The 23,064-nt window shown below is 50.6% G+C and overlaps 1 protein-coding gene across 4 annotated transcripts in view; it reads right to left on the bottom strand.

Annotated features, from left to right (window-relative positions):
- ATP11C (ATPase phospholipid transporting 11C) overlaps window positions 1-19,148 on the bottom strand; it is a 59,037-nt gene extending 39,889 nt beyond the window's left edge. For 2 of the 4 annotated variants that reach the window (XM_064462919.1, XM_064462918.1), the window contains exons 1-2: window positions 18,940-19,147; window positions 33-152 (exon numbers count right to left, since the gene is read on the bottom strand). In XM_064462919.1, coding sequence (XP_064318989.1) covers window positions 33-152; window positions 18,940-18,966 — 147 coding nt within the window. In that variant the 5' untranslated portion in view covers window positions 18,967-19,147. Of the gene's footprint in view, window positions 1-32; window positions 153-6,156; window positions 6,265-18,939 lie in introns of those variants that run through there. The other 2 variants (XM_064462920.1, XM_064462922.1) reach the window with 2 other exon arrangements.
- Window positions 19,149-23,064: the final 3,916 nt, after the last annotated feature.

Below are 23,064 nucleotides of genomic sequence, written 5' to 3'. Positions count from 1 at the left end.
ACAATGCACCTGCAGGAGCAGAGCAAGCTCACCTTGGAGGAGACGATCCTGTTGTCGCAGAACTTCTGTGCCACGTATGAATCTGTTTCTGAAACTGGACGGTGCCCAACCACCACGGTGCGTGTACCGACCCGCTTCTCTTCCCCAGCACACTGTCGGGGCAACCAGAAAGGGGAAAAATTAGCTTTCAGCTTAAAAAAAAAAGTTGAAGATGTGTATTAATACTTCCAGCTTCTGAATGCACCATGCCATTCATTGGAAATAAGGAAGCGGGAACCTCAAAAATTCACTTCTTCGCCCCAGCAAAAGCACAGAAAACAGAGGTGCACGTAAGGTCATTCAGCAAAACCAAGGCAACGCCAAGCGTGCAACCCGGGGTCCCCACTGCTGCTCAGCCACCGACCCCCCAGGACCACAGCCTGTCCTACACCCCACCAGGACAGGTTACTGCTCACGTCCTCCCTGCTCCTGCCCTATGTGGGATGGCTGCTGCCTGTAGTTGCAGCCTGCGCCCATCTGCCGGGAAATTTTTCTTTCTTGAAGGAGAATACATCTTTATTAAGCACTTCAAGTCATTAGGAATATCATTTATCTTCTGTCCATCTCTTCCTAGCCCCAACCTGGAGAGTCCTTCAGCCTTGGGTTCCTAGAACGGCTCCAGGCTTTACCCCAGGGCCCCATGGAGAATGATGGAAACGGCACCCTCCTTTACACTTGCTCTCCTGTCAAACCCTCAAGTCTACCTGAAATGTCTCACCACCACACTGGTGTGTGCAGGCTTGGGATTTAGCTTAAAATAAAGGAAATGTTTTAATGCTGCTATTTTGAAATCTCAGATAAAACCAGAAATAATGGAGCAGAGTTTCACATCACAAATTCCTCAAAAAGACACGTGAGGCGCTGGGGATGACAGCTTGTCTTGCTGGGGGGTTATTTTAAACAGAATGAGATGTCGCAAGTGAATGATAACCTGGTGTCACAGGAGCTGACAACAGCCCCTCTGCACCACAGCAGCCAGGGGAAGGGTGAGGGGAATTGCAGCAGCCTAAACTCAAAACAGAGGGGAAGCAGAGTGGCTCTGCAGGAGGAGAGCATCCATTGCACAAAGACACGAGAAATACTTGCAACCGGCAACACGTGGCTCTAGCAGAGAGCCAGCCATTGCCGTGACCTTGCAGGGTTCCCAGGGGAGGTTGCAGCACCCAGCAAATTATAGATAGATCCTCCCAATCCAATGGAGAGTACGTTAAAATAACACAGAGTAAACAAGGAACCTGAATATACTGAAATTAACAGTGCTCTTCTAATTAAATATAACTCTTAAATATCAAATTTCCAACTTCCTGTAACCTCAGTTAAAAACACTTGCAAAACTGGTCACAAGGCAGAAGCAATGCAGGTCCCCACCAGTGCCTGCAGCCCTTGGGAAGGCTCTCGGGCAGATGGGGCAACGTCATGGGCTCATTTTCCATCAGCTTCCAGCTACAGGCTGCCCAGCACGTGCAAGGTCCTCAATGGATCAGAAAAGTCTATTTTCAAAAGAAACAAAACTGTGCAATTGTTTAAAAATCAGCTTTTTGCTCTGTCCAAGTTCCACCTTGCATATAACAAAGTGTCACCCCACTGACGGTTGCAGCCAAGGGAAGAGACCTGGCTGGCACCAGGAAGTGTTTTGCAAGGTTGAACTTAAAATTATAAAGTGAATTTAAAAAGCCCACTAAGAGGAGATGAAATGAGGGGGAAAAAGGGTCATCTTAGGCCAGGCTAAGGTTTTCTTAGAGTTAAGGTTTTGGATTTTAAAACATGAGCAGGGAAGACATCTGTCACTGTTCGTGGTTCAAGGGCATTAACAGGCAGCAGTGCTGCTAAAACACCAGCAGATACTGTTCATACTCCACTTAGTCTTATCAATCCTCAACCCTAGAGCTTGTTTGCTTTGAAACCCCACCAGGGCAGGTGCCAAAAATGCCAAATCTCTAACTTGTGTCAGCTGTACGGCACAGGCTCAGCCTACTGTGGGCAAATGCTCCTGGCATGCTCTGAGTCCAGTTCAGCATCCCAGCTGCCTGAAGGGCCCATGGCAGACAGCTTGTCAAGCTGCAAGCAAAACTCAGCTAGAGAAAGGTTGCTCTGAAAACCACCACACTAAGACAGTAAGCCCTAGGATTAACCTCTGCTTAGGGAAAGGGTGGGGAGGAAATCTAAGCCAATCTAATTCATGTACCTGGAGCAGCAGCAATTGAATGGATCCTGTTGCACCAGGAGCAATGTCTGCCCAAAGGAAGCAGCAGCTCTTCCTTCCCTCTGCTCCCTACCCATGTCTGCGGCATCTTTAATTAAAGAAGTGTTTTTACATCGTGCCTAAACCTGGTTAAGTGTGCTGACCGCTCTCACTACAGCCCTCCTCAACCCTCCAGTGGCAGTTCCTTAGATCCGAACAACGTTTCTCACACACCCGCACCGTATCCTGGCATGGACAGCAAAGCCAGCAGCAGCCACCAGCACCCCCCGCAGCACCTTCCACCTCCGCCAGGCACAACTGGCTCGCCAAACACAGATCGGGCAGGCGCATGCTCCCAGCTAGGCAATGCCACCACCTCAGCACGGGCTGACCCCCCTCCCAGCCTCATCATCGCACCAGCAGCAGCAAACAGCACGTCTTCTGAATGAGAAACTAGACCTAAAAAAGACTCCCCAATGTGTCTCCTGTATTATGGAGGTAACAGCCATGGGTCTCACCAACCTGCACCCCAGCAGCGAGAGGCAGAGCCGTTTATCCACACCACGGCAGCACCGGGGAGCAGTGACAGACTGTCCCCAACCCTGAAGTCCCCATCGCATCCCCAGGCAGGAGCTGGAGCCAGGTGTGCCTGGCGAGCATCCCTCCCGTGCGGGGAGGAACAGGGAGCTTCCCTGCCCATGCTACTGGCAGGGCGCTGGGAAGGAGCGGGAATGAGGGTTTGTCAAACATATGCATTGGCACGGAAGCAACAAAACTCTGGTTAAAACACTCCTGTAAAAATATACACAAGTGTTTACTCTGCAAGACTGTCTGTAGTGAGCCATAAAAAAAATGTGGAGCATGGAGCATGTGAAGCCCCAGAGCAGAAGAGAACCCAAATCCCAGGTATGGTGCATTAGCTGAGTTACCACCAGTGACTCCCAGGTGGGCTTTCAGCCCTCAACTCCCCTTCAGTTATTCTCTTGAAGCATCTCCTACAAAGATGATGGCAAGCCCCTACACAGTGCAGAGCCCTCTGCAGTGGCAGCAAAGGGGGAAGTCCTCACTCTGTGGTCTAACCACACTCCCACCACTCCTGGCATTTCATTTCCCATTCCCCTGCCTGTCCCACGGTGTCACACCATCACGCAGCCATGCAAGCAGCTGGAAGCCTTCATGCCACATCTCTCCGCTTTTTCTGCCTCCCAGAAAGCGAGCGTACACCACAGTGATCCCCGCGGCGAGAGGGTTTGGCTCAGCAGCAATTAAAAGCTCTTATTTTGACAAGCCCACCTCAAACGGCTCACCAGGTTGCTAATAGATTGCTAAATCTTAATAACGGCTCTCGATGGAGACTTAAGAGGAGATTTAGGGAGTAACTGCCAGGCTTTTGGGAAAATTGTAAAATATGCAGATTAGCAGGGAGGGGATTTACACAACTTTTCCTGACCCCCTTTCACCAAAAATTTTAATGCTGAAGGAAAGAAAAAAAAAAGTAAATATTACTTGGATACAATTCAAGCTGCCTCATTGCCTGGTGGGGTTTTACAAAGCCCATGCTACAGGGTGCAGGAGTCAGCTGGTACAAGAAAAAGCCCGAGTTTCTTCTGCTGTTTAGAACCAGGCATGCTAAAAGGATTATTTAAAAAAAAAAAAAACAACAACAAAACCAAACAATTGCAACCTCCCCACAAGCACTTCATCACCTCCCTCTGTCCAAGGCGTGGTGTTTGCAGGAGTGCTGGGAGAACCAGAGCTGTCCACAGGGATTAGCAGTGCCAGACCACGCACAGCCTCAGGACCGTGGGGTGGGAAGCCACACTGCATCCTCCCACCAAGCCCTAAGAGTCTGGGATGCTGGTAGTTGACCCCAGGCCCCTCTCTGCTGTACCATGCCCCAACAACCCAGAAAAGCTCCCAGCAGCTGGCAAACAAAAAACAGCACCCCAGGGGGAGACCACACCCCAGAAATCAAGAAGAGGGAGAGGAGGTATTTTTGAGAAGAGCCACTATCCTGTTTGCATCACTTGAAGACCAGCCCCAAAGATGCTGGTCTTTCCTGCAACATTTCAAGCTACAGTTCACGACTCCAAGCCCATCTGCAAGTCAACCTCTCAGCAGGGCATCCAAACCAGATTTCTCCTGAGGGAGCTCAGCTGGAAGACAACAGCCAGAGAGTCAAAAACAGATCATAGGAGATAAAGATAAGGCTAGCAAAGCTATTCTGCCAGGACCATCTTTCCAAGTTGGCAGCCCGCTATCTGCCTTCGATCCCCACCTTGGGCAGGACCAGGCGCCCAGGCTGCAGTAATAAATAACTGCATCGTCCCCAACGATGAGGGCATGCATGCTCTGCTGCATGCACAGCAGGGCAAAGTGCTGCTGCTGCAACATTGCCTTCCTTATGCCACAGAGAAATTCAGATACAGAACATATTTCTGTTACATCAAAATATTTAACCCAACCTTTCTGTACTTTCAACTTTGTACAAAGCCCACTGATTGCCAGAAGCAGCACTTCCAAAAAGTCATTAGGGAAAATGGCTGCTTTCCTACGCTGTTCAAATTTTGAAAGTCCATCTACACACATTAACATGCCCAAGGACGGTCAGCTGAGCCCTGGCATTTTTCTATAAGCTTGCCTTTGAGGAGTGAGGAACAGGTACAACGTGAATGCATCAGAGCAAGGCTAAAAAAGTCTGTGGATACAACTAATAACCCAACATCATTTATGACTTGAAGCTGGTGGAGCATTATGTACAGATGGTAGAATTATATTTGCAGCCCACAGCACTTGCCAAATTCTTCACCTGAGTTTGGGTAAGCCTCTCTTCATGCCTCTTCCCCTCTCCATCTGTGCCCTTCTCCCACGAATGCATCCTGCCCCAGGACGACAGCTCCTGCCTGCCCACCCAGAGAGGCTTCTCTTCACCCGCCCTCCCAAATTTCTGGGAATCCATCACAGCGCCATGTACAGGACCTGGCTGCCAATAGGTAAAAGTTGCAAACCTGGGTAAAAATTAGCAAGCCTGGGTAAAAATTAATGGAGTTAGACAGAGTTTGACACGAGAGGTGAATCTGTGCTCTGCAACTGCTGTTGACAAGGAGCCACTCTAAGTGGGCTATTTCCAGGGCAGCTGCAAAACTGCCCTAAAACAGTGTCTAATTATATCCCCCATATGGAAAACAAGTCTCTGTACTACCTGCTGGCCCCATTTCCAGAAAAAAAAATAGTGGCAGAAAAAACCAAGACCCCAGAATTTTATTTACTATAGTTTCAGAAAGCACCTAAACCAGAACTAACTAACCAAAAGAAACTCCATTCATGTTTGCTGAAGATATCTTCAAGCCACAAAGTAAACGCAAATAACTCAGAAAAAAAAGTCTAATAAAAAACACAGGCATTTAAAAAAAAAGTCATCTGCTAAACCCAGAGATAATTATATGGTACAAGTACAAAGCTCAAACATTTGAACAAAATCACAGCTTATATTAAATATACGCAGAAGGAAGATTAAATCACATTAGTTGGCTTAGATCTCATGAATAGTTTAAAGTCTAATCACTCCCATATTGTTCCATTTGTCATAAAAGTAGTAGAGAAGACGACCTGATTTACAAAAAAAGCTGGCAAAAATAACACCACCTCCCAAAACAGCCTGTTCTAGCTCCTGTTGCATTTAGCCGCAGAAGAACCAAGAAAAACACATCCACAATTTTAAAAAGCCTCTGTAAATTTACCAAAACCTCCCCAAACTGTCCAGCAGTCTCAGAAAGTTACTCAGCACACCGATCTCATTGCCCAGCCAATATATTTTTAATGGAAATTTTTCTTGCCAATTTTTCTATTACTCTTTGTCCTTAGTCATTTCTGTGCAAGTACAAATGGTGCTTTGAGAAAAGCCTTAATTATTAAGCAGCTTGGACTATGCTTACCCACACCGACAACATTTTTAGGCAGATCTCCTGATTTATAGAGATAACTCCATCGACTCGGATCAGCTCCACCGCTCTCCCCTATGCCTGCGGGAAAGGGTCGATAACATGCATAGTCCTCAGGGAAAAAAAAAAAAAAACAAAAAACAAACATTGCATTTAAAACACTAAGAACCCATAGGTCCAAAAGAAAGGGCTAAAGGTGAGCACAGCTCTGAGCTCACTTCCCACTGGAGGGGACTTCTGCTGTTCATCCCTAAGTGGAAGAGGAAAGGCCAGTACCTTGGGAAAGCAAAAGGTTGAAATTTAAACCAGTACCCCTTCTCCTCCATTGAGGCTGAAGCTCCTGCTGATATTTCGAGCAGAGAGAGAACAGTACCACCAAGGAGCAACTGCCAGGGGCAAGCCAGCTGCAGCTGAGGTGAGGGAGACAGCAGGGGGTAACCATGTGAGCCCCCAGACCAAGAGCACAACAAGCAAGAGAGAAAAAGAAGCCATGAGAAAAGGACCAATACATTCTTTTTTAGAAACCATGGTCAACATATGATGGAGCTCAATACCCAGACCTCATCCCTGTCATCCCCAATGAGGGACCAAAGTGGCAGATGACATGCCCTAGCAGAGCATCATTGACCCAGACCACACCATCCTTAATGCAAGTTGAGACATATCCAGTGACACAAGGGGCCCTGGCCAGAGCCAGAGCCTGTCCCCACATCCCCTCTGTCCCAAGGACGTGCTGCCTCACCATACGGGCTTGCAGGAAGGTCACCTTCACCAAGGACGGTGGGCTGGAGAACTGCAGGGCCCAACCAGGCTGTGTTTCCAGGAAAAGCTCACTTAGCTGATAAAGCCACTGATAAAAGCAGAGACACACATGACAGGGGGTAGAGACTGGGGGAAAGGGCTATCTGAAAAATTTAAGAAGGGTGGAGGGAGGAAATACAGGTGGGTTTTCCCCCAGATAATAAACGTAGACAAGGGCCCCAGAGAGGGCTGCACACAGGGGCGACACTCAAAAAGTGCTTTTCTGGTGTGGGGTTTGTTTTGGTTGGTTGTATTTTTCTTTTTCCATCTGAAGGCAGTCTACCCCCAAATCACATTGCATCTTCCAAGCAAATACACCCCGTTGTCCCTAATCACAGCCTCAGTTCAGCAGCACTTTGCACAAAGTCAGGTTCACATATGAGGCAGAAAGCTAAACCCAGACTGAAGCCAGCAGGTATTGGTTGAGATAGCATTGCTTCAGTGCTGCTGTTTTGTGGAAAATCTGTTGCTCCTCTTCAAACACAACCACCAACCTTTGCAAGTTTTCAGCTTCTCAACTCTTTTTCACTGCCCTGTTGGCAGTCAGGGTTATGAAACCATCTCTCATCTTGAAATGCAGGCAGCATATTTTTATTTTTGGCAGTCCAAAGAAAAGTTCGACCAGCACACTGGTAGCATATCCAGTTCAGGCTCATTGGAACACTTCAGACTCGAGAACAGAAAAAGGACTTTGAATAAGAGCCCAAATGTTTTGCAGAGGTCACAAAGCAAATACAGCAAGGTCTTCCTGCCTTCAAACCTCTTCCTCCCTCCTTTTCCCAGATCAAGCTGTGCATATATGTCTTCTCATCAGCAGCTATTTTAGCAGGGCCGCAAGCTCCTCAGAGCAGTGATCTGCCCTGGCAAAAATTAAAGACCAAACTGGAAAAAACCTCCAAGTTTGCAATTGTCAATGCTTGCATCAGCCAGCAGAGCTATAATTTGTTGGTTTTCCCCGTTGCTTCCTGGTCTTCTGAAAGCCTAAGCTCTTCAGTTATAAAAAAGCACACCCAAAAACCAAACCAAAACAAAAAAACCACACAACAAACCCTAAATACGTTATGCATCCCAGATCAGCCAGACGTTACCCTGACCTTTACCACCTAAAGACATTTTTAAGTTTTCCCAGCATTTCAGAGCCAGGCTATCTGCTGACCAGCAAGGAGCCCATTTCCCAGAGCAGTTTCCTTCCCTCCCCCAGGAAGCAAGCCCACCCAGCCATGCACCCACCAGGGACAGAGGCTGCAAACCCCCCTGCCAGGGCATACATCACTGCCACAACCCAGGAGCAAGGGCTGGTACCCAGGCCTGCCCAGCCCACATTCCCCCAGGTCAAGCTTTCCCCCAGGGAGGCTGTCATATTTCCCACACAAAAGCCACCATGAGGGATGGGAGGGCAGGTCCGGGCTGCAGTGGGTGGCCGAGCCCCGCTCCGGCATCACAGGGCAACAGAGCTCTGCACCAGCATCACAGGGTGCCCTCAGTCCCTGCAATGGGTACCCGAGGTCCAAGGTCCCAGTCCCGCCACGCTGCTCACTCACGCTAGTTCAGATTAAGTTTTTCCACTCCAAAAATGTAAAAGCTGTGGTTTTCTAACCCTCCTCTTCCTGTACGGCAGAGAAATGATTCCTCAGAAGTAGCAGGAGATAAAATGGGAAAGAGAGCAAGAAATCACCTACTTTTCCCCTTGCTCCACAGCCAAAATCAGCTTCACAAGCCCCAGACCCCATTTGGAATATTTTCTTCTCTGGATACTACAGCAACCAACAGGTTTATCTTTGGAGCTGCAGGCACAGTGTATATCTGTGGATAGGATACCGGATCAGTGCAATCCACCCAGTCAGGAGATAAATCCTCAACATGTGGCCTAGAATCATTTATCTTCAGCAAAACCTTGTGGTTCATGTTTCCACCAGGCTGGGTAAGGTAGCTGCAGCAAAGCACACGCTGCTGGGGATGACTGAGCACCCACGCTGATCAACGCCAGCGGCACAGCAGCAAGTTTTGCAGCGGGAGGGAAATCTGCTTATCCACAGGTACTTGGGAGATGAGGTCTGAGGTGGTTCTGGGATGCCGGGCTCGGTGCACGAGGGGTTTCGGCACGGTTCATCCCAGCACCGTCAGCTGCAGAAGTGAGCCCATCCTGTGCGGGAGAACAGGGCAGCATCCTGGGAGATGACTCGTGGTCATCCCATCCCACCACCTTCCCTAGATGGGCACTGGGATAAGGGCATTCCTGCTCTCACAGTTATCAAGACAAGCACCTTCACCCAAGGTTTTCTCTCTCTGCACATCTGATCTTCCCACCCTGCACTTACCGGAATGGTACTTGTCAAGTGGAAAATCCCACTTCCATCCATTCAACTGCACTGGAAGAAACCGCCCCACGGGAATTATGTACTCCACAATAGGAATTCGACTGATACAAGGACAACAGCCCTCTGGGCATTGCAGTTAATTTTTCTGTGTTCCCTCCCTGAGCAAACATTTATACGAAAAGGTGAGCCAACAGGAAGAGGGAGGGGGAATGAAAAACACCTTCCACAACTCAGAGTGAACAAAACCGGCGTGCAAAACGCAACCCTGAGAGCCAAAAAAACCAAAACAAACAAACAAAAAAAAAGGAAGAAAAAATTAATATTGCATTTTAAGCTTGGCTTTGTGGTCCCTGTAACAGCAGGCACCCCTGGCACAGCCCGAGCTCCCCCATCCCTGAGCCTGGCTCAGGACCTCACCATCACCCCTGGTCCCAACAGGCAGCAGCTGCTTGGCTTTGTGCAAACGCTGGGGAGGAATTACACAGAAATCATAATAAAAGATGGCAGGGCTGCTCACAAAGTGGATTTTTTTTTCCCTACATTTAATTTCCCGGCAGTGAGATTTATTTTTTTTCCCTCTCAAGCCAATTGAGACTCAGGAGAGGCAGCACAGCATCGCTGCAGTCTACCAGCACTTAATTTTGATTAGCACTGAAAAGACTTTGAATTGCAATACCAAAGAAATGCTTCACATTGTCCAGTCTTGCCCATTGCTCACCCTACTCAGCTTTTCTAGAGCCTTTACTGTACAAGAAAAATAGGATCCCTCTGTTCTGCAAATCAGTGCATTTGCCACAATATTGCAAACAAATTTTATCTACCAAGTGAGCATTGCCTCTGTTTCCCACTTACAAAGTCTTACTAACGTGTACAGCATACTTTAAGATAGGCCAGATGTAAAGACTGCTTGCTGACCCTTTGAAAATACACAGCTAGAAATTACCAAGCCCTCCACATGCCACCCTAGGAAAGCAAGACTGGGGCCAGATCAAGGGCCTTTCACCTATAGGTCCTGCAAAATTCAGCTGAAATCACAAAGCAAGAAGCTTGCAGCAAAGCATTGCTCACCCAAGGCCACAAAAGAGGCTAACAGGAATCTTGTTCGAGTTGTGAACAAAAATAACAACCCTGATTTGCTCCCAAAATACCCGGCTATGATAGCGTTGCATGTGCTTACCCCTACTTTCTGCTGCAGGAGGAAAACAAAAAGCCCTTTACAAACAGCCAGATCAAAAATAAGTGCATTAAGCTTTCATTAAGGAGAATAGGACAAACATCTCTGAAGTACAAACGCTATCAATTACGGCTGGATGTCAAGAGCGGGCATGCTTTTAGACTAAATTGGCTTCAGTTGAAATTCTATCTCAAACAAAATGACTGAAGTCTTGGGAAAAAAATGACTGGAGTCAGCAAGATGCAACAGGTGCCAGGAGAGAGATGGACTAAAAAAGATTTTTACAGAGTGCTGGTTCTGAGCAGCATCCATGGCAGCAAGCATCCCTAAGACAGTATGAAAAACAACAGGGGGAGGGAAAGCACAGCCCAGGACTGCTTCCCTTCTACCAGGAAGCCCCCCGCTAGCGCATCGACAGCTCCTCTCCCCACCTAGCCCTGCTGCCCTACCTGTGGGCGCATAGCTCGATATCCAAACGCACCTTACAGCCGTCAAAGTGGCACTTTGTACCAACCACCAGCCAGCAGCTCCCTGGATTTTGGCTAAGCCTGAGAAAGATCCCATAAGCAAAATATAATATATATATTTAATGCATCTATATATATTGCATATATGCATATTTAATGCATATATATTGCATACATGTATATTTAATGCTTTTTTTAAAGTCACTTCAGCCTCTGGGCAGAACAGGCTTTTCCTGACCCAGCAGCCATGCTGCTGCCAAGCAGGAGCCAAGCAAGGAGGACAGGGTCGGGAGGAGACCTTTTAAACCAGGAAAGTTTCACTATTTCCCCGAGGCTACAAGTTAGTAAACTAAGCTTTAAAATGGCTTGCCACTTACTGCCCATCCCATACGGCATATTGGCATCACTCTCCTACCACAAAAGGGTGATGGCAATCCACTTAACAGCTCCATGCTTGTGCATGCTCATCTTGGGGTCAAGTTTATTACAAAAAGCAAAATACTAACTGCCCAAATCAAATGTTAACCAGTTCGGACAAACACCAGTGACCAACCCACTGGTCAGATGTCAGAATATTCAAAGCAATTCAGCAAACTGCGGTGCGGTGGTTACACCGAAAGCAGCTGGGGCTGCCTTGTAGCCAGCCTGCAGAAAGGGTGCATGGAGTCACAGGAGAGCAAAACTAGAGGAGACAAATTACTATATAATAATTAAAAATAATAACAGAAACGGCCTACAATCATCAGCAAGATGAGCAGCAGTGTCCTCATTACCTATTTCCAATGAGTAGGACACACTTTCCAACTGGCACGGTGTCCCTAAAGGCCAGACATGGTCCGAGCACAGCACATTTCACCGACACGTCCTTCACACAGCACTCACTGCTAAGAGCTACGCAGCAGCATGAGGCTCCCGAGTGGCAGTGGCTAAGCACCGGTGGGCAGCAAACAGCCGCAGCCCGGTACCCCAAGCTGCTGGAGATGAGCCTTGCCTGCAGCCCAGCATCTGCACGGTCCCCACAAGTTAGAGAGAGCTGCAAATCTCTGGGGGAATAAGGGAAAACAAAAACACTGAACCTCAGTATCACTTGGCAATTAAAATAGGAAAAAAAATATACTAATTGCAATTGATGAGGGAGTCGGGGAGAGGAGGGGGAAGAGGTTGTAGGGGAGCAGTGCGGTTCTCCCAGCTCCCATGCAGTGGTATGCATCATCTGCAGAGCTCAAGCTCAGGTCCAGACACAGGTCCGCTGGCACAGCAGAGCACAGGCAGGTAAAGTCCACAACAGCCTGCATATAGCACTGGCAAAACCTGCTCAGCAAAACCAGCCCATCCTTCCCAACATCAGACCTCAGCAAGCACATATTTTTGAAATGAGCAACAAGAAGCAGATTTCAGTCTAAACCCAAGGGTAACGTATTTCCTAAGATCACCTGGTGATAGCCTGTCTGGCACAGGACAAGAGCTGAAGCCCACTCCCCTTTGTAACCTAACCCGCTCCCCCGGGCAGGGCTCGGCAGGGGACCCAGGGGACACTTTTGGGCAGAAGGCCACCAAAGTGACCAGCCGAGCTGCGCAGGAAAACCTCTGTGTGGCCTTCCAGCCTCAGCACCCGCTTCCTACACACAATTAAATACAGGAAACTCCCTAAAAAAATCCCCTGAGCAAACGTTTTCAGGGAAAGGCAAATGGGTTAGTAGCACATTCAGTCACGCTGTGCCCAAGCTTCTTGGAAAATTCACGCTTCCCAGACACCCTGGCCAGGCCAAACAGCTCAGTGACTCCCTTACCCTGCCACTGCGATACCAGCTCCTCCAGCAGGCAGACCCCGGCTGCAGGTATCACAAGGGATGTCCCTCCACTTGGCCACCCCTGCATTTTCCCAGCAAGGACAGTGGGTTAAAGTTCCCCAAGGGGATGCAGAGTCCCATGACCAGGGGAAGTAGCAGCCAAAGGCTGTTTTTCTGTCGCACACCTCTGCAGATAGGATTCATGTGGGGATACGGTGGGAGGAAGATGCTCAAAGGGACGCAACCTGCACTGCCAAAAACATGGTTGCTGGCAGAACTCTTTGGTGTGAAGGTTTCTTCTGTCTGAGACACTCTGGTAACACTCCACCAGCTTTGCTTTTAACTTACGTTTCAAAAAAAAACCCTCCACTAGAGAGGGCACCAATGGTTACAGCCAGAAAGCAGCAGTTCTAATGGGAAAGGAAGTAACAGGATGAAATTAAAGGCAAGGCTGAAAAGCCTGCTATTAATAGATGGCCTGTTTGCTTTTACAATTTTTATTGTTAAAAGCAAATTGCCATCCCTTCAGCTCCAACTCAGTTCAGCTCCAAACCTTCCCTACACAGCCCAGACAATCATTATTCTTAGCAAAATACCAACTGGAGATAAACCTGGTTTCGAGGGAAGAATAAAATACAGCCTCAAGATGCACATTATTCTCCACAGAAAAGTTTCTGCACACACGGGTTTAATTTGCAGCATCATATCATTAACGTTTGACCGGTGCTTTCTAGTACCTCCTCATAGCAATTTCTAACCTCTCCAAACTTTAACTGCACACATGAATGTTTCCATGCAGCTGCTTGTCCCAGGCTGACTTTTTCTGTTTGATTTTTATTTATTTTTAGCCAAATGGTTGAGCTATTTCTGGGAATAAAGCTACGGTGAGGACACTGCTTTGCAATGTTAAAGAGAAACGGTTACAGGAGTTTGAGAAACTCCTGTGTCCCCATTTTCCAAGATAGAGGCATCGAAAGGGGATTTCAGCCCTGGAGAAGAGCCTTTTGCAGCTCCAGGTTCCCAATTTGAGCCTCCGCTGCCTTCCCTGTGGTCAAACATGGGCTGCCCTGCAGCTGCTATAGGGGAAAACGGCCCTGAGCACATGAAACGCCATATCACGTTAAATTCATGTTACAAAATAAATTCCAGCAATGTTCATGAAAAATTAAAGTCGCCTCATTAAAATCCACGCACTTTTGAAGTGTGATATTCCTCCAAGCAGAACCGCTACCAGTGTCACCAAGACACCCCAGCCCCAATCTTTGCTGCTTGTGGGTTTTTGTCATACTAATGAAAGCAAAACGCTTCTTGCAGAAGTTGGCAGTTGGGTACAAGGTATTTGACATGCAACTTCACTCTCAAGGTGTTAGCTTAGCTGGATTGGGGGGAAAAAAAAGGTGATTCTCAAGGCTTCCTCCTCCTGCCTATGCTGCTTTTTCTTATTAGAATAGGAACTGCAATCACACACTGTAATGTTTGGTTCACGCTCTCTAAAAAAAAAAAAAAGGCGTGAAAGAAAATCGCAGATGTGCTCTGTGTCCCAAAATAGACGTTATTACACATTTACTGCAAAAACTAGAGACAGGAGTGTAAGCCAGCATCTTCCACCCCAGACTCAGACATCTCCCACTACATGTACTCCAGCATCCCCCCTGAGCTGGGCAGGGTCAGGCTGGGCAGCAGCCAGAAGTGGTTAGCCCCCACAGCTCTCCCCACCCACCCCTGCCCCTCCTCACCTACTCCCCATTTCCAACCACAGGCACAGGGAATTTACTTCCCTTCTTAACGGTGACCTTGGGCCACTTCTCATTTTCTGCCATTTGAATAGGTCTCAATGGGGGTATTTTCCTGCAGAGCACAAGGTAGGACCTGCCCCACAGGGCTCACCATCACTGCCTGCCCTGCTCCTTCCCAGGCTCCAATCACCTCCCCAGTCTCCAGCACATGCCTCTTGAGTCAACACATGCCTTCTCCAAGGCCTTCCTCCTGCCTCTAGTCCTACCCGAAGGGACCAGGCAGGGCTTCAGGGACATGAGGAAACACACTGCCATGCTCTGGTCCTGCTGACGGCTCTGAGCATCCCTGCACAGACCCACCTCCTTAGCAGCACCAGCTTTGCCCCCCCGAAGTGTGTGGGGTTGGGGGGCATTCAGGGTAAGATGACCTTCAAAAAATCCAAAGGGGCTTTGCAAAAGTACAGTAGAACCAAGACGGAGCGCTGAACCTCACACCAGACACCACTCATGTGCACGAGTCCCCACCCGCAGGGACAGGATCCTTCCCCCTGCCACTTTGGGAAGGGTAAGGCTTTGGAAAGGAAGTTTGTGACAGTCGCAAGCACTTCAACAGGGGAAACCCTTCCCTGCTGTCTGCAGAACACCAGCAGCACAGCAGGTGCAGCCGGGGGATGCACAGCAAGCAGTGAAGCAGTGTCCGGGGAGCCTGGCTGGGAGAGCCCCCACAGAGGTGACAAGCCACAGGTGACATTAAAGCCTGGCTCAAGTGCCCATCCCCTGCAACCCTGCCTCATGGCAGTCTGCAAGCAATTTTTTTATTTATTTAGATAAAACAAGCCCCAGATGGAAAAGCTCCACATGAGAGCAGCACTAAGCATGCAAATCAAGAGTAACGGGCAGTTACAAAGGCAGCTCCTCTGTTTTAGGGCTGCACAAAGCAAACCTCCTTCACTTTCCTCACCATCCCTCCTCTGGGAAGCAGGCAAGCCTGAGGCATTCCAGCCGGGACACCAAGGGACAGGTCCTGACCCGGGGAAGCTAGCAAGTCCTGGGGAGAGGAGGGTGGGGGACCCTATGTAGCCCCACAGCCAACCTGGGGGTACCTCCAATGCTGGCAGCCACACAGCAGAGACACCAGGAGAAGACCAGTAAAGGACCGTCCTTGTCAGCCTACAGCAAGGCGAAAGCACTGAGTTAGGACCCAAGGAGAAACACTGTGCTGGCACCTAAGAGGCACCTTCTTTCCCCCAGTGTCAAGCATATGTTCTCGAGAGCCAGCAGCTCAGGACCAGCCCAGTAGTTGCAAAACACTAGGGATTTACCAGAGCACAGGCTGCAAAGAGGATCGGACCCCAAGGTATTTAAATAAAAGGGAATAACACAACTAAGGTCCTGTTGTTAGACACTGCACAAACACACAAAGCAAATAATTCTTCTCCCAGTTAGGGACTCTCTGTTATTTTCTTACCCTATTCTTGTGTAAAATTCGGGAAAATACCTAAGCGAGGACCTGCACAAACCACAGAGGAAAGAGACCCAGGTGGCAATGCTGCAATGGGTGAGCACCCCAGGGTGCTTCCCTCCCTCCCAGCCTTCCAGCACCGTGAGCAGGGTGACAGCTCCAGGGGCTCGCTTCCAGACAGGTCTTAAACAAAAGCAAATGGCAGGGGGAGGGGAGGACGACACACACACCCCACACACCTAAAACCAGCATCTTTCTGGATTTCTTACTCAGTTCTTACAACAGCCTGAGTTGGCGCTGGCCAGGTGTCATCGGCAGAGCTGTGGTGCATAGCTGTGGCCAGGAGGTACAGCTGTGTGCATGCTTCAGAAGAATCCAGGAAAGGTAATTAAGGAAAAAAGCAAATTGTCTTTGATGCACAACACAGGGGCCAGTAATTCCCACTTCCAGGCAGCCAAGCGAGTCTGGAAGCGGGCAGCGCTCACCCCACTCCTGCAAGGAGCCCAGCATCAGGAGTCAGACCCAAACCCTCCCCTGGTCACCAACACACTTCCCCACTCTACTCCCACACCCTCCCCACAACGGCCATACAAGCGGCGTGAGACTCAAATAAGAGATGCTGATGCCAGAATCTGTTTCCAAAAGAGAATTAAAGTTATATTTCAAGTTGACAGTATCTCCTGAAAGTGGATTAGCCGTGGCAGTTCAATCCTGCCTCCCCGCAGCGATCCCAGCCCGACTCCCCTTTCAGCAGGGATAATTTTAGTGGTGTAAATTGAAGTTGAGAATCCAATTTGTTTCTGCAGAGAGCATCAGTCTGCGCCCTGGGGTAGCGAAGCAGACCCACATACACCGCTCTGCCCCTCTTGCTCTTTTTACCATCCTGTTTCGTACCCTATCCAGGATAAAAAAGTTTATGGGAGGGAGAAATGGAGCCACCTAACAGTCACATTGACAGGGCAAGGCACATTCATTATGCCTAAGCAGTGAAATACATCTGAAAACATGATTTTTAATATCTGTTGGTATTTATCAGCCTCTGGCAGAGACCACACAGTGGAGGTGACAACATTTGTCTGAGTAGCCCTGTGGGATCTTAAGTGTCAGATAATCTGCAGCCTTTAACAACTGCAGTGAGTTTTCTGCAATGCCACTGCCACAACATGAGCATTGCTTGAAGCCCTGTGACACCCGTACAGGACTGCAGGCAAGACTGGGGATACCTCTGTGGGCTGTCCTCTCCTCCCATGGAGCAAGAGGGGAGACCAACTCAACCCCAGCAAGCTCCTGGGAGACCTGCAAGGCTGGGGACAGGGCAGCACCACAGCAGCATGACAGGTGGCAGGAGCTGCTATCTGCTCAAGGCCGGGGGACCCATGCCACCTGAACAAGCCTGATAACAAACACAGCTCGTTGCTGCTCAAATTCCCCTTACAAAGCCAGTAGACAGAAAAAGTGTCCAAAAAACCCTCACACCACCACAGTCGTCCTGGTGCGCTCTGGAGTCCCCTAGCAGAGTTGTTCCTCTAAACAGAAAACTTCCTCTAACCCTCCAAATGCATGGCGCAACAGTTCAGCCCTGAACAAAGCAGTTACAAGTACCTGGGTTTGGTGATCAGGACCATTTCCTCCCCACTCCAGTGGCCAATCACACCCCAGCAGCCATGCATGTCTCCTACCTGTGCGGAGGGACTGTGAGAGGTGGCACGGAGCCAGTAGTGGACCACCGGGCAGAGCAGGGGTCGTGCTTCACATGTGAAGAGGATGCTGGAGCCAGAGCTCAGCCAGGCACCTCTGTGGCATCCCACGGCCGCCAGTACCTAAAAATGCTTTTAGCCAAACTCGGTGGCTCCAGGAAGAGACGCTTCATACCGCAAGTGTCTCCTGGTACGCCTTAGAAAAACCCTCCTGCAAAGGAGGGGTAGGACGCACAATAAGACCAGGCAGAGCTAAATTCAAAGTCAGAAACTCAGGGCACTGAGATTAGATCTTATATATTTATCCCTAGGGCTGCAAAACAATAGTTGCAGTAGGTGTGTTCTCTGCAAGGCTAAGCAAAAGTCTTCAAGAGCAATCCAACCAAAGGCACAGATGGGGAAAATTAACCATTTGCTTTTCCCAGACCTGCTGCAGAACCACCTCCAGACTTAAAGAAGATTAGAGTTCCTTGTGCCTGGAAATCCAGAACGAACAGCTTGCTCAAAACTAAAAGCAAATATGAAAATGCATCTCCCAGCCATTCCGGCCTTGCGGGCAGCCGCAGGCAGAGCCCATTATTCTGGCAGGTAAGAGGGTGCCAAGAGGCACAGCGTGCCTCAGGAAACAGCTCCTGCACCTCCACGGGTGTATGCACCAATCTAATAACATACACTCGCGGCTTAAACTCAAGGAACTTTCTTAACTACACACTGCACAATAAATGGCACTGCTACATGAACAGAAGCTCCCGAAATTATGTTTAAACGCTCGCTTTTACCGCACTTGCTGTGGAAAAGGAAAAAATGAGTAATTACAGCATTCAGGCCAAGCAATGAGGTCATGGTGAAATCTCTGAGTGGCTTATGTGGCACTGGGAGGGTGTTTAACGTATCTGCGGACACGAAGCGGGTGGGAAAGCGGCGGGCAGCCCCCTGACAGCTGCCCTGCGTCCCGCCTGGCTTAGAACCGTGCGGTTTGGGGTGCGCGCTTCCAGGGACCGAGAAATCCCCTCCTCTAGGATTTGGGGGGGGGAGGTGGGGGTGAGGCGGCAAAAAGGTCTGAGCTCCGACAGCAAAGGCAACTTCATGTGAAGAGCCGCAGGGCGGGCAGGGCGCTGCCCGAGGGGGGATCAGGGAGGGAGGGAGGGAGACAGACAGCGCTGCGGCTCGCTGGCGGGAGCGGGCCGGGAGCCCTGCGGCCGCGACCCCCACCGCGGGGATGCGCCTCCCCCCCCCCCAAAAAAAAAAAACCAAACCAAATCCGATAAAAGGCAAAAAATAATAACGATTAACTTTTCCCGCCCTGCCCCCCCGCCCCGGCCCCGCACTCACCAGGCGGCTCAGGCTGCGGCGGAGCATCGCGGCGGCGCCCGGCCCCGCCGCCCTCACGGCCGCATCGCCCGGCCCGGTTCCTAGGCCGCCCGCGGGCCGCGCCGCCGGCCTCGCACCATCCCCGCCACGGCCCGGCCCGGCCCAGCCCCGCTCGGCTCGCCTCGGCTGGCGGCGCTCCCCCCCCGCGTCCTCGCTTTTGTCCCGCCGGCGCCGGGAAGCGGCGGGGCCTGCCCCGGAGCAGCCTGGGAGCTGTAGTGCGGAACCAGGCCGGCGGGAGCCCCCCCCCACCCGCCGCCGCAGCCTCGGGCGGCCCTGCGGGGACAACGTGGGGCCGGGGCCGCGGGGGCCGCCAGCTCCCGCCGGAGGAGAGGCTGCCCCAGGGACGAACCCTGCGTGGCCGGGAGCCCTCAGGGCGCTGGGGGGCAGAGAGCAGCCCGGGGTGCGCGGGTGGGTATGGCTGTGGGGAGGGAAATGGGAAATGTGGTGCGGGGAACGGCTGTAGCGGGGGCTTGAGAGAAGCATCATCCCTGGAGCCCCCGGAGCCTTTGGGTTGGAGCCCTTCTGTCCACCTTCCCAGAGCCACGGCCACAGTTAGGCAGCGGGTACAACCTTATATTTATAACGCAGGATCCTTCCCTCCTGTGCCACAGCCCTCCTAATAATCCTCTGATACAAAAGTCTGGCCTGATGCTCAAGCAAATACCATAAATGCACCTTAGGGCACTTTTCCCCACGTTGTGACTGAGCACGGAATGTGTTTAGGGTCCCTCGGTGTTTTTCCCACTGCAAACTCTGGGCACACCTCCAGAAGAGCACCCCGCAGGCACTGCCTTTGCGGGCTAAGCCTGCCTGCCGGCAAGCCCAGCCTAATCCCCAAGGCGGTTGGTTTTGCAGCCCCTGAGCTCAGAACTGCCCGGCTTTCCCCGGTGCCTCCAGCCTTCTGGCAGCACACAGGCCAGCCCCATATCCTCTTCCCTCTGGGCTGGGATAACGCATGACTGGAAACAACATTCATCTGAAATAGCTTCTGTGAGGGAGCATCCCCCTGGTCCAGAGGGCACAGACCATGAAAACATTTGTTGCCACCTAAATCACTGAAATTGAGAGATGAGATGTAACCTAACAAAATCTGCATTTTCTATTATGTTTTTGACATTGCTATTGCCTGTGATAAACCAGCTTTTTCTGGAGCAATACCCTCCATAAGAGCACAGGGCAGGGAGTTTTCCTGGTGCCATCCCCTGCTGACAGCCTCGAGGACCCCCGGGAGTAGGTGGGCTGCTCGACCCCACGGCCAGGGGCTGCTGTCATTTCAGTAGCCTGAGTCGCTATTTTAAAGCAGAATTCTCCCTGGAAACTGAGAAAAGGCAGGTGGGGGCTGCCAGAGACCTGGAAGACACACAAAGATTTTTTTCACTTGCCATTTTTAAAGCACGAAGAATACCATATTGATTTTACTAACGCTAAAACCTTGCTCTACTTAAGCACCAACCGTCTGGCAGTTTTACACAGTATAATTACTCAGTTGGCGAGGCACTCGGTAGCAGCAACGGTAAGTCCTGCGACTGGGCGCTAGATTGGGGTAGAAAAGGGGGTTTCCTGTGCCAGGGAACCCGGTAACGAGCCCGGTGGGGCCCTCGCGCCAAAACCAACCGGCTGCTCTCGCGAGCGCGGCAGACGGGGCTCGGGCGTTGCTGGGGCAACGGCGGGAGTTTTAAACGGGCCCCTAGGGAGCGCGAGCGACCGGGCGCGCGGCGTGCCAGGAAGGGCGCGGCAGGGCGAGCAGGCAGCTGGCGGGCTCTCCTCGCGCTCTCCCGGAAGAGGCTCAGCCATGGTCTCTGCTCGGACAAGAGCCATCGCCAGGAGGCATGTGGCGATGCAGACAGAACTCCCACCAAAACATGCAGCCACCCAGGTCTCTGGCTGCAGGGAGTGCCAGAGCCTTGCTCCAGTCATGGAGGGCTCCCGAGACAGGGCCTGCGTGAGGTGCGAGCAGGTGGAGGATCTGCTCAGCACGGTGGCAGAGCTGAAAGAAGACGTTGCGAGACTGAGGTGTATCAGGGAATGTGAGAGGGAGATAGACTGGTGGAGCCACTCCATACCATCCCTGAGACAAGCGCACCAGATAGAAGCATCAAGAGAAGGAGTGGCTCCCCTGCCCTCGTGCCACCAGGCAGGGGGAGGGGACCCAAGAGACGGAAGATGGATTCAGATCCCTGCTCGGTGCAGTAGGCGAATCCTCTCCTGGCTGACTTCGCCCGCCCAGGTGCCCTTACACAATAGGTACGGGGCTCTGGAACCCAAGGGCCAGGAGGACAAAGACACAGTGATCCACCCAAGGGGTTGACTAGAGGGAACCAGTCAGCCCCACGCATTACAATGGCCACTGGTAAGAAAAAAAGAAGGGTAATTGTCATAGGCGACTCCCTTCTGAGAGGAACAGAGGGCCTGATATGCCGGCCAGAGCCATCCCATAGGGAAGTCTGCTGTCTCCCTGGGGCAAAGATAAGAGACATTACCAGGAAGCTCCCTAGGCTAGTAAACAGATCCAGTTGTTATCTGCTAGTGGTTGTTCAGGTCGGCAGTGATGAGGTAGCTGAGAGGCGCAAAGACAATCGAAAGGAACTTTAGAGATCTGGGGTGATTACTTGAAGGATCAGGAGCACAGGTAGTGTTCTCCTCCATCCCATCGGTGACAGGGAGACATACAGAAAGGAACAGGACGTCCGATCTCATTAACACCTGGCTCAGAGGCTGGTGCCAGTGGTGGAATTTCGGGTTTTTTTTGATCATGGGGCAGTTTACATGGCCCCAGGCCTGCTGGAGACAGTTGGGGTTGACCTGTCACAAAGGGGGAAAAGGATTCTGGCTCAGGAGTTAGCAGGCCTCTTTGAGAGGGCTTTAAACTAGATATGAAGGGGGAAGGGGATAAAACCAGGCTTGCTAGGAACGAGCCTGGGGGTGGCATACCTGTGTTGGAGAAGAGACCAATAGATCAATTGAAGGGCATTTACACCAATGCACGCAGCATGGGCAATAAACAGGAGGAGCTGGAAGCCATCGCACATCAGGGAAACTACGATGGGGTCACCATCTTGGAAACATGGTGCGATGACTCGCACAACTGAAGCACTGCAATGGATGGCTACAAGCTCTTTAGAAGGGACAGGCAAGGAAGGAGAGGCAGAGGGATAGCCTTGTATGTTAGAGAGTGTTTTGACTGTCTAGAACTCAATGATGGTAATGATAAGGTTGAGTGCTTATGCGTAAAGATCAGGGGGAAGGCCAGTAAGGCAGACCCCCTGATGGGCGTCTCTTATAGACCACCCAACCAGGACGAGGAGACAGATGAAGTACTCTACAAGCAGTTGGCTGAAGTCTCACAATCTCTAGCCCTTGTTCTCATGGGAGACTTCAACTTACCAGATATCTGCTGGAAATACAACACAGCAGAGAGAAAGCAGTCTCGGAGGTTCCTGGAGTGTGTGGGAGATAATTTCCTGATGCAGCTGGTAAGCAAGCCAACTACAGGAGGTGCCCCGCTGGACCTGCTGTTTACAAACAGAGAAGGCCTGGTGGGTGATGTGGTGGTTGGAGGCTGTCTTGGGCTCAGCGACCATGACATGATAGAGTCCTCAATTCTTGGAGAAGTAAGGAAGGGGGTCAGCAAAACCACTACCCTGAACTTCAGAAGGGCAGACTTTGGATTGTTAAGGAGTCTGGTTAACAGAGTCCCTTGGGAGGCAGTCCTGAAGGGCAAAGGAGTCCAGGAAGGCTGGATGTTATTAAAGAAGGAAGTCTCAAAGGCACAGGAGCAGGCCGTCCCCATGTGCCATAAGTTGAACAGGTGGGGGAGAAGACCAGCTTGGCTGAATAATGAGCTTTGGCTGGAACTCAAGAAAAAAAGGAGAGCTTACCGCCTTTGGAAGAAGGGGCAGTCACTCAGGAGGACTACAAGGATGTTGTGAGGTTATGCAGGGAAAAGATTAGGAAGGCAAAGGCCCAGCTGGAACTTAAACTGGCCGCCACTGTTAAAGATAACAAAAAATGTTTTTATAAACACATCAGTGACAAAAGGAGGGCCAGGGAGAACTTCCCTCCTTTGTTGGATGCGGACGGTAACCT

This window comes from Phalacrocorax carbo, chromosome 11 (assembly GCF_963921805.1).
Source record: "Phalacrocorax carbo chromosome 11, bPhaCar2.1, whole genome shotgun sequence".
Classification (NCBI taxonomy): Eukaryota; Metazoa; Chordata; class Aves; order Suliformes; family Phalacrocoracidae; genus Phalacrocorax; species Phalacrocorax carbo.
This window is presented reverse-complemented; position numbering and strand designations above follow the sequence as displayed.